The 26,418-nt window shown below is 38.0% G+C and overlaps 2 protein-coding genes across 2 annotated transcripts in view; one reads left to right on the top strand and one right to left on the bottom strand.

Moving 5' to 3' along the window:
* Positions 1-4,310: 4,310 nt before the first annotated feature.
* Positions 4,311-13,311, bottom strand: hsd17b3 (hydroxysteroid 17-beta dehydrogenase 3). Its single transcript, XM_022764800.1, has 11 exons — positions 13,081-13,311; positions 7,507-7,553; positions 7,167-7,242; positions 6,952-7,059; positions 6,730-6,797; positions 6,509-6,553; positions 6,150-6,184; positions 5,948-6,029; positions 5,802-5,867; positions 5,488-5,637; positions 4,311-5,314 (listed from the first exon to the last, which is right to left on the bottom strand). Exons 1-11 carry the CDS (start codon positions 13,229-13,231, stop codon positions 5,213-5,215), a joined length of 930 nt encoding a protein of 309 aa, XP_022620521.1. The 5' UTR covers positions 13,232-13,311; the 3' UTR covers positions 4,311-5,212.
* A 2,646-nt stretch (positions 13,312-15,957) lies between these two features.
* The window catches only part of ipo11 (importin 11), a 116,487-nt gene continuing 106,026 nt past the window's right edge, over positions 15,958-26,418 (top strand). The window contains exons 1-4 of the mRNA XM_022764793.1: positions 15,958-16,069; positions 19,991-20,140; positions 22,676-22,776; positions 26,263-26,335. Coding sequence (XP_022620514.1) covers positions 20,003-20,140; positions 22,676-22,776; positions 26,263-26,335 — 312 coding nt within the window. The 5' untranslated portion in view covers positions 15,958-16,069; positions 19,991-20,002. The remainder of the gene's footprint in view (positions 16,070-19,990; positions 20,141-22,675; positions 22,777-26,262; positions 26,336-26,418) is intronic.

The following is a 26,418-nucleotide window of genomic DNA, read 5'->3' as shown; positions in this document are numbered from 1 at the left end:
ACACAGTTGTACAAACTAAGTTTCTTATGCAGTAACGCACTCAGTAAGAGAGACTAATCCTCATTTTGTTTGCTTCTAGAAATAGGCTGTGCGTGTGAATATCAATGAATTGCACTGGAGGAGAGGCTGTGCTAAACTAAGCTTAAATCTATTCATTACTAACACCTGTATGGAGCTCCAGCAATGAGAAAGCGATGAAATTCTAGACAGAGTTGTGCAGCTGTTCAAAATACAGCAGCTTATTTCCAAATTTTGCATGAAAAGACACTTGTCCTCTCAGACCTTGTCCTGTATTGAAGGTGGGAGAGACAGAGATGGAGGGAGGTCTACTCTTTTGCTCCCTTCAGAACAAAAGGAATGGAAAATTGTGTGTTTTCCCATGGGGTAAATATTGAGAGAGCAGAGATATAAACGTAAGGAAGAAAGGCTTTTCTGACCCGCCTGCGTCTCTGTTGCACTGCCAAAGGCCTGTGCGTCACTTGATCCATTGTTTAGTGTAGAGAAGTCTCAGTAAGCAAGTGGCTGCCTCCCCGCTCCAGCTGCAGCCTCTCTACTGTTTATGTTTGCAGGGCCCTTCGCCTTGAAGTGAGGCTATACAAGCAAAGCTTGGCCATATGTGAGCACTGGGCTGTCGGAGAAGTCACTGGCCTTTTCTTTTCCGTTTTTCAATCCATCTCTCTCTGAAACTCTTCCTTTTTTTTTTTTTTTACCCTTTCTCTTCCGTACCTTCTATTCTCTTTTATCCTCTCTACCTCTGTCCCTCTTCCTTCATCTCGTTCGCTTTCCCCTGCTGACAGTGCAGCCTGTTCCTGACAGCCTACTCTTTTAGAGAAGATGAAGGGTTGGAATTATCCTCTTGAGTTTCAAAGACCTCCATCCTGGATAGGAGGGAAGCGGTAGGTATTATTACTCCTGCGAGAAATAATTACCCCTAAAACTCCTCTGTGAGAATGAATCTCTGTGTGCTCAGCAACAAAGTTTGAGAGACAAGGTGGTAATTATGTCACAGAAATATTTCAACTAGTGTAAATATTCAAATATTTATGCTGGGGTGTCATACTGACAAGCACAGCACATTCACAAGATGGAAAACGCTCAGAGAGAAAGCCACTGAAGGAAATATGGAGTCAAAAATGCATAGTGTGTGTAATTGGCTATTGGGGTTTTAATATCTTTCCGATAATTCGCTCAAATATTTTTATTGGAAGTTCAGCAATATCCAGTGTTGGGGGAAAATAGCTATCTTGATTCAACAATTACAATGTTAGACTGGATTTTTTTTTTTTTTTCAAGCATCAAGATGAATGAGTTCCAGTTTCAAACTGAAACTCCTGGTTCAACCTGGAAAATGATTTGTGAGGTTAGTGTAGTGTATGAGTGTGCGTATGTGTCTGCAGGTTAGTGGTCCTGACCTTGGCTCCTGGGTGGGCCGTGGTGGCTGCGTGCTTGTCTTGGATCATCCCTGGACCCTTCTGTTTACTGAAACAACAAGCAAGCAGTGTCCAGGGAGGAGAGAGGAGTCACACAGGGAGCATCCTCAAAGGCAGCACCTCTCTCCTTTTCTTTCCCTTTGCACACGTACGCACACATACAATCTGCACGAGGAGGGCCGTCCTCGGAGCCCTGACCACCCACATAAGAAATGGCCATCCACTGAAATGAAAACAGTGACTTTCCATTGACCCCCTCCTTAATGAATCTCTCATCTGCTAGAGGCGTTAGACATGTTGAAGCCACTTTTACTTAATATTTGTGCTAAAATATGATCCCACTGATGGTAAAACCATTATTGTGCAACTGTAGGAGAGAAGCTCTCTCACACTGATGGTCTGTAAAGGAAGAGAACTGCCCTTGCCACTTATAACATACTATTATGAATTATTATTAACTATTATTACTATCATTTGATGTTTTCAAGAAGACTTTGAAAATGGTAAATTAAAAGGTGTCATAATGTGTTTTCACCACTAAATTGCAGAGCACCTGAGGTGAGGAAAGTCCCATCTCTCTGAGGTAAACAACTTTTGATTTCCACTGCAGGTGACACACACACACACACACACTGCACAGACTGTGGTTTTAAGATAGGTACGACTATAGGAACATTACAAAAACACACCTGGAAAGTCCCGGTAGTGAGATTACATTAAATTACACTCCCACCTTGACTACACTTAAAAAAAACAACTTATCACTTATTTTTGAATTGTGTACTTGATAAGATGAAGGCTTACATCATCAGCTCAAATAATTGCGCGTGTGTGTGTGCGTGCGTGCGTGTGCGTGCGTGTTCTGCCAAAGGTGTATGCCTATTACAGTAATCAGAAGGCACTATGAAACCTTTACATTTAGTGCCCTCTAGTGGCCCCATTGAAAGCTACCATGATCATAGGAGTATTTTGTATTGGTGAATAAAACACCCTTAATATGCTTTAAGTAAATGGTTACATTTGAATATATCATCATAAACCTTGTTTATAGATTATGTCATACAAACTGTAAAGGGTCCCCAGTGTTCTCAGGATAAATTAAATAAAAATACTATAAAACTGACGTGACAATGCTACATTTTATACACAACATCTAGATGGCCACCAAGTTTGATTTGATTAGTAAAAAAGATCATTGCTGACGTTAGGAGTGACGGCTCAAACATTATGTTTAAGTGATTAACAAATAGTTTAGTCAAGAACCACCTTCAGAATACAATAAGAGGAAGAGAGTCATAAAGCAAGTGTCTTTGTCATCAGTTTGTTTATTTGTGAGCTGCTTTTTCAGATCATTTCACAACCACATGTTGAAGTCTTCCTCTGGCTGTAGGCTGCTCCTCTAGGTCTAATTCTGATTCAAATGATACTGAGATAATACTTTATTACTGCTGATAGAGCAATATTAAAAATAGTTGTATAACTTGATTTAACTGACCCTTAGTTTGTTTCTGTATCCACTTTGAAAAAGACATGAAAGCAAATCATTTTTATCTCAAAATCTTTATAGGTTATGTGGTATAAATGGTTTAGCAGGTAGAATAATAATCTGCAATATTAGATTTGCAATGATAAACTTCTAAGTACTAAAGTTTTGATCACACTACTCAGGGGAAATTAAGAGCAAATCCCAGCTTAAAAGAAACTTACAAGAACAAGAAACAAACAAGAAACATAAAGGGGACAATAAAGGATGTTCATGGGTAAATATTAATCAGTTATAAAGAAATATATACAAAAGTACATTCAGAGATTTACTGTTCACATATCAATACCAAGAGACATAAAACAAAACCAGTACATCACATCACAGTATGTCTGAAGTATCCCAAAGATCCTATTTACCTCGCCTCAAGAAGATTAAATATAAATTATAATTATTATATTTATTATATTTATAAATATAAATTATAATTCAGAATTCCATAATACAAAAAGCCTCAGTGATTGTCTTTTCCTTTCTATCCTTTTCCTCTCCTTAAATACCCTTTGGACATTTTTAGCTGTTTTTTTTTATTGTTTCATTTCTTCTCTTTACTTTTGTTTTTTATTTTTTGAAGACTGACTGACAGTGTGACTGTCTCAATAATCATTGGATGAGATAAATTGAGATTTTTATTCTCATGTGACAATGACTTATTCTTTTCAAACAGTCAGGCCAGGCGAGGATCTTCTAAGCTCAGGGTCACTCTGACCTTACCTTACCTCGCCTCTCTCTCTCTCTCTCTCTCTCTCTCTCTCTCAACCCACATTCCCTTTTCCCTGCACTATCTCTCATGGGAAGGATCATTCATCACGCCTGTCTAAACAGCCCGGTCACGACTTGATTAGTGACTCTTTTAGGTCAGACTTTTCAGTAGCATATACTAATTCAAATGCTTGCATGCATCTGCTTCTGCAAATGTGTGGACACAGATGAGGGAATGTTGCTTGCATGCTTTAAACACTGTCCATCAACCAGTAAGCAGCAGGCCATCAAACCCCGGTCTCTAGTGAATTCTCATTTCTCAGGAACCAGGTAGATGCTCATCAATTCTATTCTGCCCCCAACTGGTTTTGTGGAGATCAGAACAGTGACTGACACCAAGTCATTTGGTGCTGTACTCATCATGTGATCAAATGTTTCCACCATCCCAGAGGGGAAAGGAGGATGCTAATGACAGTTACAGGCTTGTGTGTGTGTGTGTGTGTGTGTGTGTGTGTGTGTGTGTGTGTGTGTGTGTGTGTGTGTGTGTGTGTGTGTGTGTGTGTGTGTGTGTGTGTGCGTGTGTGTGTGTGTGTGTGTGTGTGTATGTGTGTGTGTGCGTGTGTGTGCGCGTGTGTGTGTGTGCGCGTGTGTGCGCGTGTGTGCGCGCGCATGTGCCTGTCTGACTTACAACATGATGTGTATGGGAGTGACTAACAGAACTGGACAGTTCCTTCAGTTCAGCAGATAAGGCGCCAGACTCATTATCGCTCATATTCCTCTAAAAGATTTATGACTATGGGGAATTGGACACACACACACACACACACACACATACACGCACACACACTCACACATACGCTCTCATACATACACACACACAAACCTGCCAGCATTAATGATTAGCCACATTTGTTGAGTACAAGGACTCAGCTTTGAAAGACATTAGAATTCATATTAATATTAATGTAAATGTTGTCTGAAAATATTAAGTAGGTTATTGCATTGACATGCCTGACTAAAGACATACTGACAGTGCCAACTGTATGGGTTGGCGTGTTTATAGAAGTAAAGGTTTTTTTTATTTGACATGGGTTGGGTTAGTGAATGAAATGTCATGTCATGGCTTGTTATGTCTCATAAATGTTTTCTATCACTGAGGAAAAAAGTCAGCTGGGCATTCACCATCAATTCATCAGCAACTACAGTCACAGTATAACTCATATTGAAAATTGAAATATTATCTTATAACCAAATGGAGCAGATGGAACAACAAAAATGAGAATAAGATCAAATACAAGTTGTGGGAAACTTGCATCATCGAGGTGCTTTCCTGAAGGTGGTTTACCCACAGTGTTACAAAAGCTATAAAACAGAAAGTACTACGGGATACTACAGTAACTAATAATACTTACACAATTCATCACTATGTTTAAATGAGAAACAGAAAACATAATTACCATAATTACCAATTTACAATTACCAAATTAAAACCAAATGTCTTCACATTACTCTTCCTGTTTATTAATTTCTACCATTTTCACGAGCTCTCTGCTGCTCTCTTCTTGACATAGTCTTTTAGGCCGTGTTGCATAGACTCTGCATGGAGAACTTTGAGAGGAATAGTCTGCAGTAACCAGCCCTGAATGCCCATATAAACGCACACACACACACACACACACACACACACACACACACACACACACACACACACACACACACACACAGAGGGAGACCAATAATCACAAGGACAAATTAGTCTCCTGCCATGTTACTTTGCATTATTTGGAATTACCAGATGTTTGTAAGTCTTACCAGGACTATGTGATAGATACTGCCGGGTGTTTTGTCTCCAGCTCTGATGTACTGCAGGGAGCTCTTTACAAAGTCTTCTGGTGACAGAGTCACTAAATTGCTTTTTTGGTAAGCTGCCATCCGAGTGGAGACCCCAAATGGAGATACTGCCTGAGAAAACAAGAATAGAGAGAGAGAGAGAGAGAAAGAGAAATTTGTGACAAAATTTTCGAGATTTGAAGAAAAAAAAAATCACTCAAAAGATAATAACAACTCATTCCCTCTTCTTTTGATTTAAAGACCTTGAGGCACATTCTCAAAAAGAAGTGAAGTACCTGTATAATAATCCCTTTATCTTTGTATTCAGCTTGAAGACCTTGAGAAAATCTTTCCACGAACACCTACAGAAAGATGAATTAGAGCATGAGCGATTATACAACATGATATAGGAAGACTAGCGGTGTACTGGTGACCTGGTGACCTTAGATGCAGCATACAGGGTGTACATAGGGAATGGAATAAAAGCCACTCCAGACGAAATATTCAAAATCACCCCTTTTCCCCTGTGGAGGAAAAAACAAAAAACTATTGTGGTCTTACATTATTAACTCAATGTTAATCACCATATTGTGTTTTTATTGTATTACACATTACATCTAATGAAGAAAACATGAGTAGGAAACCTGTTCTCCATGCCTGGAAGGATTATTTTGCTCATCTGGGGAAAAAAGAAAATATGTTCAGAGGGTAGTCAGAAAGGGAGAAAACAAAGAATCCTGCACACTTTCCATCATTTGAACTCAAGTTATTAATGATGCTTCAGTCCTGACCTTCATTAAACTATATGAACTAATGTCTATAGGAACATGGCCTGATTCAGGTCTGAGGACTGACATGTGGTTAATAAAGTGAGTAAATGATTGACTGTGAGCAAGATTCTTTGTTTTGTTCCCAGCCAAGAGTGTTTTTTCATCCTACACACCTGCCACTAAGACAGGAGTACATTTGTTTGAAAAAAGTAAAAGCAAATATGTACTCTTACCTTGGCCATAGTTTTCACATTGCAGTTTATCACCTTTGTAATTGTCTGAAAGCACAAAATAAACATGGGTCCCAAGTAAACTATTATTATATTATTGATAATCAAGGGACAGAAAATTCACACGGATTCACACAACGCATTTTGCTGGTTAACGCTGAATGTAAACATAACTTTTTGCTGTTGACAAGAAAAACTTGTATAGCTGCTGAAGGACCACTAACCTGATCCAACTCTGCAAAATCAAGGAATTTGCTGGGGATGAAGCTGGGCAGCATGCCCACATTATTGACTGTGGTAAAGAAAAAAAAAGAAGATCCAATTACAGGGGGGAGGGGAATAAGCAGATGTTACTATCTTAAATGATGACTGTTTGCTTGCGTTTGGTGCGCGTGGGAGCAATTAATGTTTCAAACATTATATGGAAAAATAAAAAAATGTCCAACCTAAAATCCCGATGTTGAGGTCCTTAAGTTGACCCTCAATTTCACTGAAGACATTTTCCTGTGTGAAGTCTGTCACTATGACTTTCACTCTCTGTCCTGTTTTATCACCTATGAAGAATGAAATCGACTGTTACAGATGACAAACATCACTGCATGTAGATCTGATCTCATTTTTAATAGCAGACACAATATAAATATAGAAAGTAAGTTCTTACCTATTTCCTTGGCTACCTGGTCCAATGTTGCTTTGGTTCTACTCATGATAACCACGCTCATTCCTTGTTCAGCCAGCTGAGGGAAGCAATGGTACAGTGATGGACAGGAGGAGAAATAATAATGAGCAAGTTGCCGAAGACAAAAATGATCATATGTGCATCCACTAAAGAGTAAATATTTGAACATTAATTACAATGTATTCATGACTGGATTACACAGACAACATTAGAATATATAGCAGGTATCTTATCTTTGAAAATGCATTTATTTTGGTGTCCTACAGTTTTAAGTAGAGAAATGTTTGTCATACTGTGCTACTGTATTGAAACGATCACTTACCGCAAATGCATACGATCTTCCTATGCCTTCTGAAGCACCAGTCACCACTGAAAAAGGGATGCAGGGATTAGAATTAGAAATCAATTCCATCAGCTGTCATATTCTCCTGTAGTTTCCACTCTAAACACTGGGGACGCTGTGAATCAGAGATACGCGACCCAATCGCTCTGCCTTTGCTGTCGACGGAGGAAGAGGATTGTGTTTTTGATTTGTTTACACTTTACCCAACCCATCCTGTTCTAACATACTGTACTAATACAGCATGTTCCCCACTTCTGATAAAGAATTTGCTGAGAACAAGCAGGAACTGCTTGTTTCTGAGTGCTGACTACTCTCTTATCTCCTCCCAACCCCGATTACAAAGATCACAGGCTCTGTCACCATTTTCAGACATGGAGTGATAGGTATCCATAGTAAACTGGGCCTGGTCCAGGACGGGGATTTAAGAATTAAGTACAGACAAGAGGGCTTTAGATGAGATGCATTGGTTTAAAATGCTGTCAGCAGAAGAGTTATAACTGCTCAGATGTGAGCAGCAGCTTAGTCCCTTTTCAACAAACTAAATGGTCCTGACAAATGTGTATGCACTCCCTTGTGCCTGAGAAAATGCCAACGGCATCAGATACCAAAGCTCTGAGCTCCAAAACCTCAGTAAAGGTCTGACATGTTGAGAATTGATTTCATGCTGCGCTCTGAATTCCTAAAAACAAACCAACAGAACAGTTTCTGGAAGACAATGATCAGTTCTGGCACGCTGCCCACTTCTCGCTTTGGGAACAAGTGTCATGAGATTCAGCAACTCTAACATACTAATTGATCTTTTGCTGAGCCCTGCCCCTTTTAATTATCATTGCTACACCTAGAAAATTTGTTTGTGTGTGATTTTAGGTGTCACTGTCATATCCCTGTGACTGGATTAATAGTGCATACTTGGAGACTTCTCTCCCTGTCCTCACTCACCTGACTAACCTGCCCGTTCATACACCTGGTACCACTTATCATCTAATCACCTAAGATTCCCTGCCAACACACACACACCTGTTCCCAGGTTGTGCTCACTGCTCCCTACTCACTATCTAGGGAATACTATATAGTGAGCTCATTGGTAAAATGAAAAAAAATTTTTTTTTGGACCCTCCCCGGTCATTTTCTTTGCACCATTTTTCTTTCTTTCGGTGCAAGTGCAATGTATGATGGTATGTGCCTGCCTGCCTATTGATTATTCACCCATCTGCCTGTTAATCTTGTTTCCTTCTCCATTAAAGTATCTTCACTGAATCTGCCTTTGTGTCTGTGTTTGGGTCCTCCTTTCCTGTGCTGCTACCAACAATTGTGACACTCTTGAAGAAACCTGGTCTTGATCCAACATTCCCTCATAACAACAATATCCGGTTACTCTTTGTTCCAAACATAATTGACAAGTTGGTTGCCAAGCAGCTAGTACTTGAAATACTTGGTAGCGATATTTCTGACAGTGTTCACTTGGTTTGCCATCAACACTGTACTGAAACTGCTGTCCTCTGTGTTACAACCATGTAGTTACTCTATTACAATCTTTGTCGACTCTCAGGTGTTGCTTGAACGTAACACCACTGATCATAACATTGTATTGGTCAGGAATTGTATTGACATAATAGAACTTGCTCTAAATTGATTGTCTTACTTTTTATCCAAGAGAAAGTTTAGATTTTCTATTGAATGTTTCTGTCTGCTACATACAAGGTGTATGGAGTCCCACAGGGGTCAATACTTGGTGTGTTTTTTTTTCTTTGTTTTCTAATTCAGTCATTACCGTATTTTCCGCACTATAGGGCGCACTGGATTATAAGGCGCACTGTCAATGAATGGTCTATTTTCGAACTTTTTTCATATATAAAGCGCACTGGATTATAAGGCGCATTAAGCGAAACAAAACAGTCAGATAAGTCAGTCAATCAAACTTTATTAAACACGTTCACAATAACTCTCAACATTGTTCAAATGTTAATGAGCGTATTCACAATAACTCCCAACCTTGTTCAGTTGTAACACGTAAAAAAAACACAGTCTGTTCTACTGCGTGACTGATAGCCTTGAGTTTGAAGTCCGCGTCGTAAGTGTGTCTCTTGACAGGTGCCATTTTGGGGTCTTTATACACACACACTGTAATATTATGGTGAAGCACATGTATGACTCTGCGACACTCCTGACTACGGTAGCCATAACAACCAGAATTAATCCATATATAAGACGCAGTGGATTATAAGGCGCACTGTCGTTTTTTGAGAAAATTAAAGGCTTTTAAGTGCGCCTTATAGTGCGGAAAATACGGTACTTAAAAATTGTTTTCTGCCAGTATTATGCCATTATTGATGTTTCATTTTTATAATAAAATAACCATTGACATCTGCATTCCCTACAGTTGCATTACATAATACTACATAATATTAACATTTTATGATATGAGATAATAAGTCATAATTACAGTGAAGCACTATGTAATAATTGGATACAGGGGCAACCTGAAGGGTGGCCTTGAGGTTTGAGGTGCTGACCACATCCTGCAGTGTCCTCAGTTCACAACCTGCTGCATGTTATTCCCCATCTCCCTCTGTCCTCATTTCCTGTCATCGCTCTACTGTCAATATCCTAAGGTGTACAATGCCCCCCAAAAATGATAAGACACGTTATACAGTAAAGACCCAGTTTCATGACTTCAGCATTGTATCTCTCCTTCTTTACAGATGACTCTGGCTACTCTCGCATCGCTTACCCTTACGTTCAAGGCAAGGAAGTCAGATATTGGGAAAGGACTCAATATAGAACTGCTCCTCCGTCACATTGATTCTCTTTGGGCATCTAATCAGGATTCCTTCTTCTGGAGGCACATCCAGCTGGAGGATATCCTGGCACACCCATAACACAATGGCCGGATTATCCTCAGTATATTACTGTGCATATTTCATCTCACCCAGCAACGGTACCCTTCAGGAAAAGCTCCATGACGCGGCTGAGGAGAGAAACACTTGGGCCACCTTGCTTGTCCTGATGCCATCAACCCAAACTTGGAGAAGTGTAAAATAACAGACAGATGGATCTTGAAAATAAGACAGCTGTGAAATCTTCCTGACATCTTGCTAGCTGAGTGTAGGTCAAAATGGTAACAAAGGCTGCTAATGTATAATTTTACCCCTGTGCCACCTATTTGCCACCTCTGTGGTTAAATGTTACTATTCAAAGCAATGTTCTTCACTGGTGGTCATTTGCAAATAACATTATGTGTTACAACACAACAACAACCCATTAAACAATAACCAGAGCAAATTACACATTAGGTGCACTCTAGGTTAGAGAAACTCTGTAGCCTCTGTGGACATAGTTTGACAGGAAGTACTGCATTACAGGAAATACATTCTCAAATAGAACACTGGGTCATATAATATTGTGATGGTTCAGTGTCAAATTGAGTGAAGTTAATGAACAAGTAGACAATAAAAATCTTTCAGACCATTTTTGTCTCAGACATGAATCAACCATTGTCCTTCATGTAAATGAGTTCTGTGAACGGAAACAGCCTAATGAGGCAATTTTTCAGTCAGTCAATGTTACATAAAAGCACCCCAAAGTCTCTAACAAGACCTCATTATCTCTTCTTATATAAAATACATATACTGCAGGTTTCATTTTATTTTGATAGCTCTACTTTGTTTATCTCACAGAAGTTGCTTCTATTTTGGTACCAATTTAAGACAGTTTTCTCAACACAGTTTCTGTCCATTTAGTTTCAGTATAAAATCATAAGTGAAGTATTGGAGTACTGAGATTGTACTCTGACGTGTCTGCCCAGAATGCAGTCCACTATGTGCCAGAACAATGTTTTCCTTGATGTCACAGTTACTGTGATGTAAGATGTGAGAAAAATCTCAATGATAACATCATTCTTAAAAATAACTTAAACATAAACATTCAATGCCCAATTCCTTTACTGTTACATAAATGAAATATCTTTGAAAGATTTGCAGCTTGAATGAATACCCTGTTGTTTTTTGTACACTTGGTATTTGTACACTCGTAGTCAATATAACCTGGTTCAATAGTTATTACTGCACTGCACAAAGAAAATAGTTGGGGCTAGTACTGTTTTCACAACATGTTTTACATAGTTATAGAGAGTATTATCAATGACTATTGATAGCCACTCATATGTAGCAATAAAATCCTAATGACACCCATTTCTACCATTAATACTTTATGTAAATATGCCAATTGTAGGGCTGTAGGGATTTTACAAATGACATAGCAATTAAAATTGTGAATACCACGTCTAAATCAATACTCCGCAGCCCTCAAATACTCATATACTGACAATAATGACACACTACAAGTATATAAACTGTAAATGTTCACTTCATATATATGCTGACTTCAGTAGACCCATGCACCACACCATACATCGTAGGGCACTTGACAGTGAAAAGACTCAAGTCTAATTGAGACACAAACATGCAAATGTGGTTTGAAATCTTCAAGACAGAAATTAATGCACAGGGATGGGGTTTATGCAGCTTTGAACATACTGTGGGCTTTGGAAATAAAGAAAAGATCAGCCCAGTATTGTGTGTGTGTTTTTTTTATTTTTTATGAGGCATCTGTTAGCACTTTGGAAGACTGAATAGCCTTTTCAGAAGATGCCAAAGAAAAGTCTTGTAAATTGATGACATGGCTCTGGGACCTTCCAAGAAGTGTTTCGGTGTAATTACGGGGAGGTGGTCTGTAGGGTGAGCTGACCATATGCCCTCAGATGTATTTAGGTTTGAATGTAATGGGGGCATTCTCAAGTTTATAGGAAGGTTATAAATTAAATTCGCTACATCATCTTATCCTTAATCCCCTCTGTCAACTTATCCTAAAGGCACTTCACTGTAAATTGTTAAAGGAAACAAAGGCAGTTTACACTGTATCCTTAGTATTGTACTTGAAATGTTCCTCCTCGTCACCAGTGACACCAGTTTGACTCCCTTCTCACACAGTTATTATGATTTAACCCTAAACACATTGGGTGTAAACATTTTGCAGATAATCTCAGAATTAATGTTTTCTTATCTTATAGAGAAATGCATTTAAGGCAGAAATATGTTTTGTGGATTTAGTGACACAGATGAGGGTTTTTTTTTCTGCAAATGTAAGCAGCGGCTCCGTACGTGTGAACACGTGGCTTCTAAAGGAGTGTCATAACATGGCTCTTTACATTCAGATGTTACATGACTGTCATATTGTGTAACAGTGAAAAGTCTGAACAAGTCTAGAACCTGAAACTCTCTTCTTTATCTTTGAATGTTTTACAGCCAAAGTTTTTCAGGCACAGACAAATTCTAGACACATGCACTTTCATACATTGGTGTACTCATATGACCATCATAGTCAAACTAAATACACATAAGAGGACTTTTATTACATAAAGTATGCAGTTATGACTCTGACTAACATCTAAATTGTCCCAGGGCTACATACCCAATCCATCAAAGTCCTAGCAGTTATTAGTCAGAGTATGACCTTCTGTAGGTCTGACAAACAGCACATGCACACACAGCTCACCTGCCCATTCTCCCATAGACGTGAAGAATGTCTTTGACAGTGGAAACCACAGGTTTGGAAAAAGCATTCTAGTGAAAAGCAGCAGTTTCACTCCATAGTAGACAACAACTGCCGAACCAAGAGAAATGAAAAACAGTTCCATTAAATCCATGCTTTTCTGGTACTAAAAACTCTAGCTTTGAACCTCTCTGTGTTTGTCTCTGCTATGAGAGAGAGTTTTAGTTCAGTGCTTCACTAACAGTAGAGAATGACAGACAGAAGGAATTGCCCTGCCAGAGGACACTCCCATTTCAACCACAGGCTCTCACTCTACTTCTGACTTGCATGCAAACACACACACACAAACAGCATGTTGTACTGAACCACAATGTTTTTTTTTTTAACTCCTGAGCTTCCATGTGAAACATGTCAAGAGTGATTTCTTAGGAACACATTAGGAATCCAGGGGTGATGATTGACACTTTCAGAACCTAAATATTATAACCTTTTGCTATAAGTATAATGATAACTTTATATACTGTATAACACTTTTCTTAACAATAGTACATAAGCAATTTTATCTACACATTTCTCTATGACATACTTGATAAGCTACCTAAATTCCTTGAATACTATGTGGCGCCGGTTCCACTATCTGGCAAAGTGCTACTGAATCCAAAAGAAGACAAGATAAGGATTAGTTTAGTCGGAAAAGTATTTATTTTAACTGCAATGTTTTCATTTGAAATGTGTTCTGAAAATCAGCTGAATGCCACCTGCCAATGAAGCTGGTTTATTATAGTCATTTGATAGAGGTTGATGACAATAATTTGTCATATTTTCTAAGCTGATCCCCTCCCTTTCAGCTGCCTATCCTTGGGTTTTGTGCAAATAGCACAAACTCTTTGCCCTCAGTATTTGCATTTTCTACCTGTGACATACTGTATGTGTGGTAATTGCTCAACACACATTAAAGCTCCTTTCTGCATGGTGTGGAAATTTCCAAAATAGTTTTAAAGTTTTAAAGTTTGCTGAAATGGCACACATGCAGTATGAGGCCACTCTTGCATTGAGCAGGCTATGTCTACTCTGTTTTGTGTGTTACTTAATGCACAGACTGAAACTAAAGTTATTTTGTCTTGGTTCTACAAAGCCCTGTTAAAAGCCATTTTGAATGATGAATGATTATTTGCCAAACCATTAATTTAAACAGCTCAGACACTGATGTTTGGACTCAAAAACAAGACTCAAGACAAAAAGCTCTCTACTTAGTAACAGACAGGCAGTCAGAGAAGGCATACAAATCAGGCAGGGAGCAGGTCATCAACAAACAGACAGAGGGAAAGGACAGGATCAGGCAGGCAAGAACAAGGAGGCAATCTGTCGTGATATCACGTGTCCTACATGTGTCCTTCATGTAAGGATCAGAGCTGATGTGGAATATCTTGTATGCAATAAACCATATTTGATCATATTTACTTTAATCAATACGTTAATGACAAGAATTGACAAGTTTGAGTGGAAGACTATGTGTGGTGAATTGGGGAGAGGACTGTATATGTGCATACTGCGAGCAAAAGTAAACATGTGGTTGGTGAAGAAAACTCCATATCTAGACATTCATCTGGCAGAACTATTTTTGTACTCAAAGCAGAACAAATGGAGGGGTGAATATTGTGCATTCATTTATTCTGTGACCAGAAACATGACTCCAACTGGATTCTTGTATTGTTTTGGAATAACTTTTCCCCCCAAAAATGGTTTAATTATGTAGCTTAGTGATGGATGATCTAATAGTATTTAGTGCAACATGATGGTGTCAACTATGATTTTTTTTCCTGTTCTGTTTATACCACAGCAGCTATTCCTATCATATGTCTGATTGTATGACTGCCAAAGACAAAGTTACTAATCAATTAACAAGGATGATTTAAAGCAATATTTGAATTTGATGATTTATATGATTTTTGTATTAATGTGATGAAGTGCTCTGTTTTTTCAGGTAAACGATTTAACATTCCAGTCTGGTCATTCTAATAATTTTTTTAAACACAATTTATATTGATATTCTGGAATGAAATTACATATGCTGTGATAAAGGATTTTATTTATAGTTGAAACAATTAATCCTTAATAAACCCTTATTCAATTAACAGAAAATTAACCAACTGCAGCTGTTTTGATAGTGGATTATTCATGAATTATTTCTTCTAACAAAAATTCCAAACAGTCATTGGTACCAGGTTCTTAATAGTGAGTATTTTCTGTTTTTCTGTGGTTTATATTACTGTAAACTGAATTCTCTTGGGATTTGGACTGTTGGTTGGACAAATCAAGCGATTTAAGGACGTTGTCTGGGGCTTTCGAAAATTGGGACAGGTAATTTTATTTTTATTTCAAAGACCAAATATTTAATCACTTAATCAAGAGAGTATCTGGCAGTTTAATCGATAATTACTATAATCGTGAGTTTCAACCACAATTTTATCCATTTGATCTGCCTCTAATAGCTTTAAGAAATTCAGATTTTCTTATTAGAAAAAAATCAGTGTTGAGTCTTTACTGTCTCTAAACTGCACATTATAATAGTTGAGGATTATAGTATTATAAAACAATATGTGTTACATATTTTACAGTAACTTTAAATATGTTGAAAGTGTTGCAGTTGTTGATGGAAGTTAAATTAATAGTCAAGAACACATTAAGTCACATTTATGGATATAAAATTTGGTTAAGAAGAGAATAAGCCTGAGGAAGGATTAATAATAAAAGGTAATCATACTTTTATGTGATGTGTTAATCGGTTTTTATTAAACGGATTAATAATGGGGATCTGCACATGCTTCATGGATGTATTATGCACCGCAAACGTCATCAGCACGCGCCTGCCGTGTTGCTCGCGCCATTCCTACAAGCGTGTGTTTCCATCTCTCATTACATTAACACTGGCAGAGCTTTAGTAGCCACTGTTACAAGCATATATTCTGCTTCTCTGCCGTCATTCTTTTAGGTGAGTCCAGTTTTATATTTATCCTTTGCTTAATCATGAGAGGAAAGGCGTTATTCGACACCACGGACGTTGTCGACGCTTGGTTTCGCGTTGAATAAGTTTAGCTTGCTAGCTAGCCCTAAAGTTAGCTTTGGTGTTTTGTGTATGCATGATTTGGGAACTCAGTGTGGCCCGTTTCCATTAGTGAATGAGCGGCTGTCGTATTTAATAACAGATGACCCCCGAGGGCCACTAAAAGGACCTGGACCACACTGCGAATATTTCAGAGCTAATGAAACTCAACTCTCAATCAGAATGATTTAAATGTAACTGTGTTGTTGTTGCCTCAATCTGACCCCTTATCACCGAGTTTGTTTTGATTATGTGCGCCTCAGAAACAAACTAACCCACTTCATGGACGTGTCTTGCTTGGTATGATTGTATTACGGTGTTAAAACCATTATAACAACGTTTCTATGCTGTGATAGAACCCTAATAGCACAATCAGTTGTGTCAGGTAAAGGATAACATACAGTTAGTCAAATCTGAGCCACATCATTGATAACGTTTTATTTGGTACAGCTAACGCTATCATCGTTTAGCGTCCATTAGCTTATAAAGTTATGCTGCCGCTAGCTTACTTGTTCACTCAGCATTTGACAATTAGCTTAGTGTTAGCGGTAGAGGCCATGGCATATGCCAAACACAAGACGTGAGCTTGCTAACGTCGTATAAGACCCCCAGCACGCCGCGTTGAGTTTACGGGGTTCGTTAAGACAGGTGTAGCTAAGATACAACTACAATACTGAATTGTAAGTGTAACCCCGTTAGCAAGCTACCTGCTTGCATATTTGCTCTACAGAGTGTCATAGCAGATCGTCAACAATCAAGTTTTATGTTGTGATTTTTTTTTTAGCGCATGTGTTGAGAGTGTATTCAGTTCTCACCTGGTAAAAAGGACAGTATGCAAGGCGAATGACAGGTGTACAGATGCGGCATGTTGTGCTTGAAATACCTCAGCACAGTCTATATAAAAACAGACAATAGGCCTGTTTCACAGAGGACATTTCTATATGTTATTATAGGAAAAGCATAGGTGTAAATAATGAAATTAAGGATGGCTGTATTCCATCAAGCTCCTCAGTTTTCAGGTTCCTGGTATAAGGCATGGTGGCTCGCTGTCACACCATCAGGGCTTACTGAGACACTAAAAGAGAAACCATTGTTAATGTTATTAGAAACAAATGTGCCTCTCCTACCATGACAAGTCAAAATGTATATAGTGAAAGAGGCCTATGATGTTACAGATCCAGTGCACAGCTAGAGAAGCAGCACCAACAATAACAGACCATATTTCTATTGTATATTGATGTTGTGCAAGTATCCTCCTTCACCTGTTAAAGACGATTTGACAGCATTTTAAAACTGACTGTACCATCATGCACAGGAACTCAGAGACTCTTGCAGACTGTTGCAGTTGACCGGAGGAACTTAACACTTACTGCCTGTCCTTATTGAAGTACACAACTTGAACAGCCTAAATGACCGTCTTGCAGTGACCATTTCAGCACTTAGAATGAGTGAGTCTTTAAATGAGATCAGTCCCTGGGTTAAAACTTTTATGTCTTAATGTTCAACATAAACATAGTTGGCACTGATATGATAATGATTCCACCTGTTTGTTTGTCTTGACAGTGTCAAAATGTGTCACAGGCATGTGGTACAACTCTAAATGATCTCTTTTTAATCAAATAACAAAGGTCACAGAACCAAGTAGGAATAGAAACAAACAAAAGAAGATCAGGCAGAAGGAAGAAAAATGAATTCCTGTGTGATGGTCTGTCCTATGCAAGTCTTGGTTGTATATACCAGTCATTTTTTTGTTCTGGAACAAATCCAAATATAGCCAAATAGGTGGATTTGCTCTCTTGTGAGAGACAAAGGTAGCCATTGCTTTCACTACTATATTTTGCTCCCCTTTTTAATTGAATCCTTTTTTAGGGACAATAATATCCCAGACACTAACTTATTTGGTGATTGTGATGCCAGAAAATGTTAACATTGCTCAGCCCAAGGCATACTTGAAAGTTATAATCACCATGGTTACATGCATACTAGTGTGTGAATTAAGAGTCTTATCCTGCTTTTGATCAATTTGAAGTATGACGTTTACATGGAACATTAAGATACCTGGTTATTTATATCCTCGTAATTCTAATATTTTCCAGGTTTCTGATCATGTGTCATTACAAATATGTCTTTGACTCCTCCACATCCAACCTCTCATTGTCATTTCTGTACCAACTGAAGTAACTCAGTAGTTGTAGTAGTAACGCTTCTGAAAACGAGACTGACACCACCTACACAATCTCGGGTCACTATAACAGAAGATTGTACTGCCATCCACCAACCCCCACCCTCCATCTGCACATGTGGCAGAGACAGTTCAGAAACCTGGAGTAAGTCTTTACATGTCACAATATCTTAGCTGCTATCTAAGTACACCATCAAGCATATTTGGGTTTCTCAAAACTGGAGTAAATGCTTATAAAGGTGTATGAAAACAGAATATGTGGAATATTACAGTTTGCTGGCCAATTTTTTTGTTTTATTTTTTATATATCTCTGTTGTTTTATATGGAGAATGATCCCTGTGGAGGCTTCCAAGAGTTGTGTGACAGCCACCAGAGACATTAATCCCCATCTTTAATCTCATTAAAAGTACAGCAAAAACCCTCAACAGAGTCCTAATAGATTTGTTACTGGTTTAATAATTCATGTATTGTATATTAAAAGAATCAGCATCTATTATGTGACAATAGCTGTGTCCAAAGCACTGCTACTGTGTTCTTGTGTGGATATGGCTGTAATGCAATTACAGAAGCACACAATGGATGATGGTGCTGAATATTTGTTTCTGGGCTGTAGGTGGCAGCCTTGTTCAATATTTTCCCCCCATTTTTATTGACTTACTAGCAATGGCACACTTCTACCACACTACCACTGCTTGTCCCACAGATGACAGTTCATCCAGTCAGTCAGTTGCTTGAGAGAATTAATTGTTGACTAAAACAATCTGACCGGTTTGTGTTTTTCTATTTGGAATGAACTGCCTCTAAAAGTTCCTGACTGCAGTTTCTTGACATATGATCAGTTGAAAGACAAATAATTAAATAATGTTTGGTAGTGCAAAGTTTTTCATCTCTTCCTTGTCAGAGATATTATCTGACACTATTGGGAAACTCAGAGCTGAAGAATAGGAACTGACTATGTTTTGTAGTGAGGGAGGTGGGGGTAAACAACCTTTTTGTTTTTCTCTTATCTGTTATTCTATTATTGACAAACACCTCAGGAAATGTTGAAATATGACCTCATAAGGAAAGATTTGTGATGCCAAAGTAGGTAAGGCAGTGTTTTTTTTTTATTATTCCATTTGAGATTTTTTTTTTTTTTTTCTAGGCACATAGGCAACTGATGTACTGACTCAGGTACTGCCTTTGAAACTGAAAAACACCTTTGGACCTGTGAAGCTGGGGTGCTTGAATACTATCTGGGACATAGAACAGCTCTTTGTGTGGTAGAGATGACTTGTAGTGTTCCTATCAGGTGTGGTTTTCTTTATTCAGAAAGATTTGTTTCTTTCTCAGGATGGTTGACAGTGATTTCAGTGCCGCTTGATCTATAATAAAATGGGGGCGAAAGGGATAAAACCAGCCAAAACAAAAAAAGAAGATTCCTTGTTCTGACATTTTTTGAAGATGTAATTTGACTCCCTCATCTTTGAGTTGATGTTTTATTATGCTGTTTTTCCCTATGGTGAAAGTATTATAAAAGTTATTTTTCTTTTTTTCGCTCAACCAGAACTTTTCACAACAAGAGCAATGAAATTCTAATTTTGTCCGCTTCTTCCCCTACCCATTCCTCTCTCATATTCCCCTGCAGATATATCCAGCTATGGATATGGACAGTGCCAGTTCAGTGGTGCTGCAGGCCTTAACCCAAGCTACCAGTCAGGACACATCTGTGCTGAAGCCTGCGGAGGAGCAGCTCCGACAGTGGGAGACCCAGCCAGGCTTCTACTCAGTTCTTCTGGTGAGAGATGATATCACATAACTGGAATAAATCTGCTCTAGTGAAAACTATTAAACTTCTGATAAATGGAGATGTTAATGAATGTAGTGTATTTTGAAGAAAGCAAGGTGTTTTCAGGTTTGTGTTCATTTCTGATGCACGTTAAGTTTTTAAGAAAGTTCTGAGTTTTTACTTAACTTAATTCAAACGCTAATAGGGGGGTGTTTCCTTTTAGATTAATTATTAATAGGATGTGAATATTTTGCATATCAATAGCAGATTAGTTATATATTCTGTTCCTGTGTTACGATTCATCCTTGAAGTTTTACACAATGACTATAATCACAGCAACAATTCACAAGATTATGAGCAGTAAGGAAAGAAGAAGAAAGAGGGCAGTGTAGGGCAGCCAGCTGGGGATTGATTTGTGTTAAAGGAGTACACAGTTCTTTTTCAACGTGTAAGACCAAGTGTGGTTGAAAAGTCCGAGGAACAGTAAAATAATTCAACAGAGCTTAGTGTACCCACAAATCCTATGTTGATCCATAAATGAATACTCAGACATTTTAGGAAATATGTTTGTTTACTGTCTCACTCGAGCTTAAGTGATAAGATTGAGTGATAGGATTTCAGTGTCATCTCTGTGCATTCAGTAGTGAAATTGGCTCAGGATGTGTTCTGCCCAGCTAAGCACAAAGACCTATTCACAGGAAAATGTATTATTTTCTATATTTTTGTCATGAATACATTGTGGAAAAGAGAGAAAACAATGTTCTGTTTAAGTCAAAATAAATCGTAGAAAACACATTTTCAAGTATACAATCCACCCATCTGAGATTGAATCAAACTAATTGTAGCATTTAATTGGTCTGAAATCCGGCATGTTATTTTTACACATTATCAGCTATTTAAAATGTGTAGTATAAGGGTGTGTGTGTGTGTGTGTGTGTGTGTGTGTGTGTGTGTGTGTGTGTGTGTGTGTGTGTGTGTGTTTTTTTAACATAGAGAAACATAGTAACTGAATTTTACTGCTCCTGTACCTCTTTACTGCAGCTAAATATACTGCGTGAGGTGAAAAGGACAGGTGTGTGTCAGAGTTCTGAAAACAGTGGAAGTTAGTTATTACAGTTTGGCTCACTTATCAACACAGTCAGTAGTTTGCAACTTGTGCCAAAGAAAAAATTGTACCTTCTCTCAAAGTCATAACTCGGTCAAATCTGAACACAGACATAATACACATATTTTTAGATTCAGAGTGTTACGTTTCCCGAGGATATCATTATCTCCCTATAAACTTCCATAAAGCCACTTAGAAAATTGTTGAAAAAAAGACACCCCCTATAACTCCAAAACTTGCCTGAGAATCATCATATTTTTAAGTTTTCTTCGCTATAAAAACAATCCAGTAATATTTGTCTGTACATTAATAACTACATTGCAAACAGGAACTGCTGTTAGCAAAGTTGACATGCTTTAAATGGTTCCAATTTGCCAAAATGTAAACAAATATAGGCTAAAAATATGGGGCTCATAGTAGGAGTAATAGTAGGAGTTAGAAATAATAACTAATTCATGTTGTGCTGTGAACTTTTTTTTTTGTCATTATTAAGAATGGAATGACATAGGATGGTGAGGTGATGGCGATGTTTTGGGGAGGGGCACAGTTGTCTCTAACTCCGATCATAGATCATCTTTGACTCTTTGTGTAGTGTTGTCTCTGAAGTCACAGAATGTGACTTCAGAGACAAAAAATGTTCTTGACAAAATTGGGTTTATGTAGTTGCCAGTGATGCTATGGTTCAAAACAACTAAAGCAAGGTGTGCTATGTGCCCTTTCTCATTTAGTTTAGGAGAATTATGTCTCTGTACCTCACTACTGAGGATGGTACAGGAGGGACAGCATCAGTACATCAAATTTCAACCAGGCCAGCTGAATTCCAGTTGCACTGATGCATCTAATAAAAGTTTAGTGATAGTGGACAGATTTTTTACTTGCATAATCAAGTGAATAGTTACACTCTGCAGCTCTGCTAATGGCCTTTTATTCCCTTGATACAACAGAGGGGATGTCTTGTGTCTGCAATAAAGCAAAAATAAAACTTAGAGTCCTTTTTCATTTAACTCACGTTTGTTCCCTCAGCCCCTAAACCTGAGAATATGAGAGCCAAGATTCCAATCTCTGATATTACTGTGCTGCTCTTTATGGAACTCCTGCCTCTGCAGTGAGTAGGAGAATGACTTTGAGAACACTGTGACAGTAATCAGACAGATTTTTCTCAGGTTATGGCCACATTTTGCACATCAGAAAATTAAGCACTTATAGGAAATTAAACTACATTAGTGTCTACAAATTAAATATCAGCCTGTCCTGTATTTTAATGGATATCATCACATATATGTCATTACTCTTCAGTTTGGTTAGAGTTACTGTTTTCCTCTGTAGTCTGAGCTGTCACGCATCATTTAACTCAATCCATCAATTGCCTGGTATTAGCCATTTGGGGTAACAAAACAATGTTAACAGTGCTAAGCGTATATTTATATATTTTTCCACAGAATATCTTCAATAATCACATGCTGGATGTGAATGTCAGGTGGCTGGCTGTGCTGTACTTCAAAAATGGCATTGACAGATACTGGAGGAGAGTAGCGCCTCAGTAAGTACCTTCTTGTCTCTCTTGTTCCCTATTTCTGTCAGCCTTTTCTCTCACTTTTCCATCTTGGGCTTTTTCTTCGTCTCTTCTCCTGCTCATCTCTATTCCTTCATTTATTTTCTCATTCACTCTTATTCTGTCTCTATTCATCAGCCATAATCTCTCAGCCTGTTCTTGAGGCTTTGTCATTCTCTATAGATCTTTTTTGTAACAGATTTGTAGTTGCATTTTTCTGTTTTGTCTACTCCTCATTGTGTTCATTTGTCTTTTACCAGTTATAGCCTACGTCTGCAGTTCTGTCTCCATCACTCTTCACAGCTTTCTTGTTTCTCTTTTTTACTTTCCATCCTGATTATTCATATCATTGTGCTCTGATTTTATACTAAGTTTATTGTTTTGTGTCTCTTTTGTGTGGTGGCTGATCGACTTTGAGTATTCAAAGCCTACAGACTGTCTTTGGGTACCTGACTAACTGGCTTTTGTTAAATTTGAACTGAACATTTCCTCTTAAATTTGCAGGACAGTGGCTGGCTATAGATAATCAGTTCTGCCTCAGCACTCTGTGGCCATTCTTTGATTTCTTCAATAGATTATTGCAATTTTCTTTCTTTCTAAAGTTTTCTCCTCTTACTGAAGTTGTTTTACTCTTGTCAGTAGTTTAGTAAACTGAATTTCATTTGCTAGAGTGCTGTGCAAGGGGTTTTGCTCGTTAGTTGTGATTACCCTTGGACCGTTGCCATTAATCGAGGAGTTGGATACTGTGTGGGACAGCACAATGAATGTGGTGTCACTGTACATAGCGTAGGCCACATTACATAGCATTTTTATTCTGTAATTACTGTAATTTAGAGTTATGCATTGCAATTACGGCAGCAACTAAGAATTATTTTCATTATCAAGTAATCTGGCAAAGATTTTCTCAATTCTATGTAATGTTTGAAAATAGAGAAAAATATATTTTTTTTACAGTTTCTGAGTCCAAGGTGAGGGCTTCAAATGTCTTGTATTGTCTGACCAACAGTCCAGAACCTGAAGATACTCAGTTGAGTGTGATAATTGTAGTGTGATCTAAATTCTTGAGGGATTGAAAAGAGCAAATTTTTGGCGTTTTGCTTGAAAAATGTCCAATGATTATTCAATTATCAAAATAGTAGTTTCCAATTATTTTTCTGACGACTAACTAATCGATTAATTGATTAATTATTCCAGCTCTACTTGCAGCTAAATTAGTTTTATTCATTTATTTATTTATTTATTTATTTTTGTTTTAACCATACAAAAACAACAAATCTAACATGCTAAAATATTGTTCATTACATCATGCATCGTGAAAAATGCATGTTGAATTCTTAGGTCCATTTGGATACTCATTTTGTGAGTAACTGGTCAACTGAAATTAAAATGAATGAATACAAGAGCTGCAGACATTGAACAACAACCTATATTACCTTTCCTGCTAAAGTTTCCTTCTCATCTACAAACATGAACATACATCTTGTCCTGCATCTTAGCTTGTTGAAGGAGTGACCAAACAAACATTCTCTGAAGGAAAGTGGACTGCTAATGTAGGTTAGGTAGCTAATTAGCTGCTCTGCAGGAGCACATTAAACAGCATGTAGAGGTAGCTGCTAATGTCACTAATGTCCTTACTCTTCAGTACCACTAACGACACACTGTCTGCCCATGTCATGAAGTGCAAGTTTGTTTACTTTCTCATTTCCAACGTGTGTCAGACCAACACTGGCAGTCTGCCAGCTACTGTCAGTTAAACACAGACAGTGACATGGCTGAGATGACGGCTGATATTTCCCCAAAGATGTTTTTTCTTCCTCCTAATATTTAAGTTACCATTAATATTTGTTTTTGACTCTAGAAAGGAAAAGTAATAAGTAGTGAGAGTACATGTGACTTCAGTTAGATTTGAGGTTGGACTTTAGACTTAAAGTTGGATCTTAAATTGGACTTTAACACATTCCTTATGCAGGTACATTGGTAATTTATTTGATGCTGGATAGTGAGAGGTTTTTTGCATCAATCCCTCAGTGAGCAAGAGTCACACTGCAAGGCTTTCACTTTGGTCATACTGTTATTAAAGGGCTTTTAATTGTAAAACAGGGAGGTGATACTGGCTAAATAGACCTTTTTCATACTGCATAGCTGAAAAAGAACATGTAGCCTAACTAATAGATTAAAAAATATAAATGACTATATACTGGCATACCACTGGCAGGGCTTTCTGGGTCGCTTAAATGTGCTGGGGCCATCATTATTGTTATTAGTTCTACCTGTACTGTTTCTGCTGTGAAAAAAGGTCATCTGCTTTTTCATAACTTGAAAAGCCCTCTCTCATTCCTATTTATTAATGATCTCCAGGGCTGTGCCCAGGCCTGCCATTTGTCCATAATGTTGTAATTATGAGATTGGAATTTATGTTAATTATAATCCATGTATAAACAACAGTATTAGTCAGCCAATATAATGTATGTTGTTATAGCACCTTTCACACAGGTGAGTGCAATTCAAAGTTTCAGTGTTACAGATAACTGACAAGCTGATACTAACACAGTATCAGGTCATTATCTTCAGATTCAACAGCAAACCAAGATTCAAGCACACATTTCCTTGATGTTAATATATCTTTTAATCTTCAACCCAATATTTCTTTAAAGCTTGCCTTACTCTGACATTCCTGAAATATTTGTGCGTAGTAAATCTTGTTTCACTAATTCACACTCTCCCTCTTGGTAATTTGTTTTCTACCCATATCTCTTCTCTCCCTGCCCAAGGTTACAGCATGATTCATTCCTCCCTCTTCCTCACATCAAACACTCACCCATGTCGAGCTTCAGCAGCAGTTGAAATAAACGATATAACTTATACATCTTGTGAAACATTGTATTTATGTGCCTCTTCACACTGTCACTATTTTGCACACACCCCCGACTCTGTTTGCGAAAACTCATTTTGCAGGCTGCAAGATGTGAGTTGGAGAGGAGCGGGGGGTTTATTCAAAGCTTACTGATTAAATCAGGCAGCTGGCATGTCCTGTACTATAGAGTGTTACACAGGGATTTAATTGATCCCATAACAACTTGGCAGATTGATGTCATATTCATATCTTCACGATATTAAAGTTTGTGCTTTGCATGTCTAGAATGTAAAATTAAACTGTAAGGAGTCACTTAGGATGTGAGCTGCATTCTACAATGTCGGTGCAGCTGGCACCTTGCTGACATATTGTGACATGCAATGTCGCCCTCAGCAAGAAGGTCCTGGCTTTAAAAGGTGGCTTTTTTTCTTTTCTCAATTTGGGTAAATGTGGTTACTGAGAGGCATCATCCATTTAACTACACTTACTGTTCTATGTATTTTTTTTTTTGTGTGTCTATTTTGTATTAAGTTCAAAGCTTGGCTCTCTCTACTTTGCTCTTTCCTCTTTACCCCAGTCCTTACTTCCTCTGAACATCTTTTTGGTTGGTTTGTTTACAGTGCATTATCAGAAGAAGAGAAGACGTCATTGCGTGCTGGTCTCATCACAAACTTCAATGAGCCTGTCAATCAGGTTGGTAGCAAAAAAATGTGATGTGCTATGAAATATTAAAGAAAGAAAAATCTGTTACTGCATCAGATACTGGTAGAATGAAA

Source organism: Seriola dumerili, unplaced genomic scaffold, assembly GCF_002260705.1.
Source record: "Seriola dumerili isolate Sdu_G_001 unplaced genomic scaffold, Sdu_1.0 BDQW01000581.1, whole genome shotgun sequence".
Classification (NCBI taxonomy): domain Eukaryota; kingdom Metazoa; phylum Chordata; class Actinopteri; order Carangiformes; family Carangidae; genus Seriola; species Seriola dumerili.
This window is presented reverse-complemented; position numbering and strand designations above follow the sequence as displayed.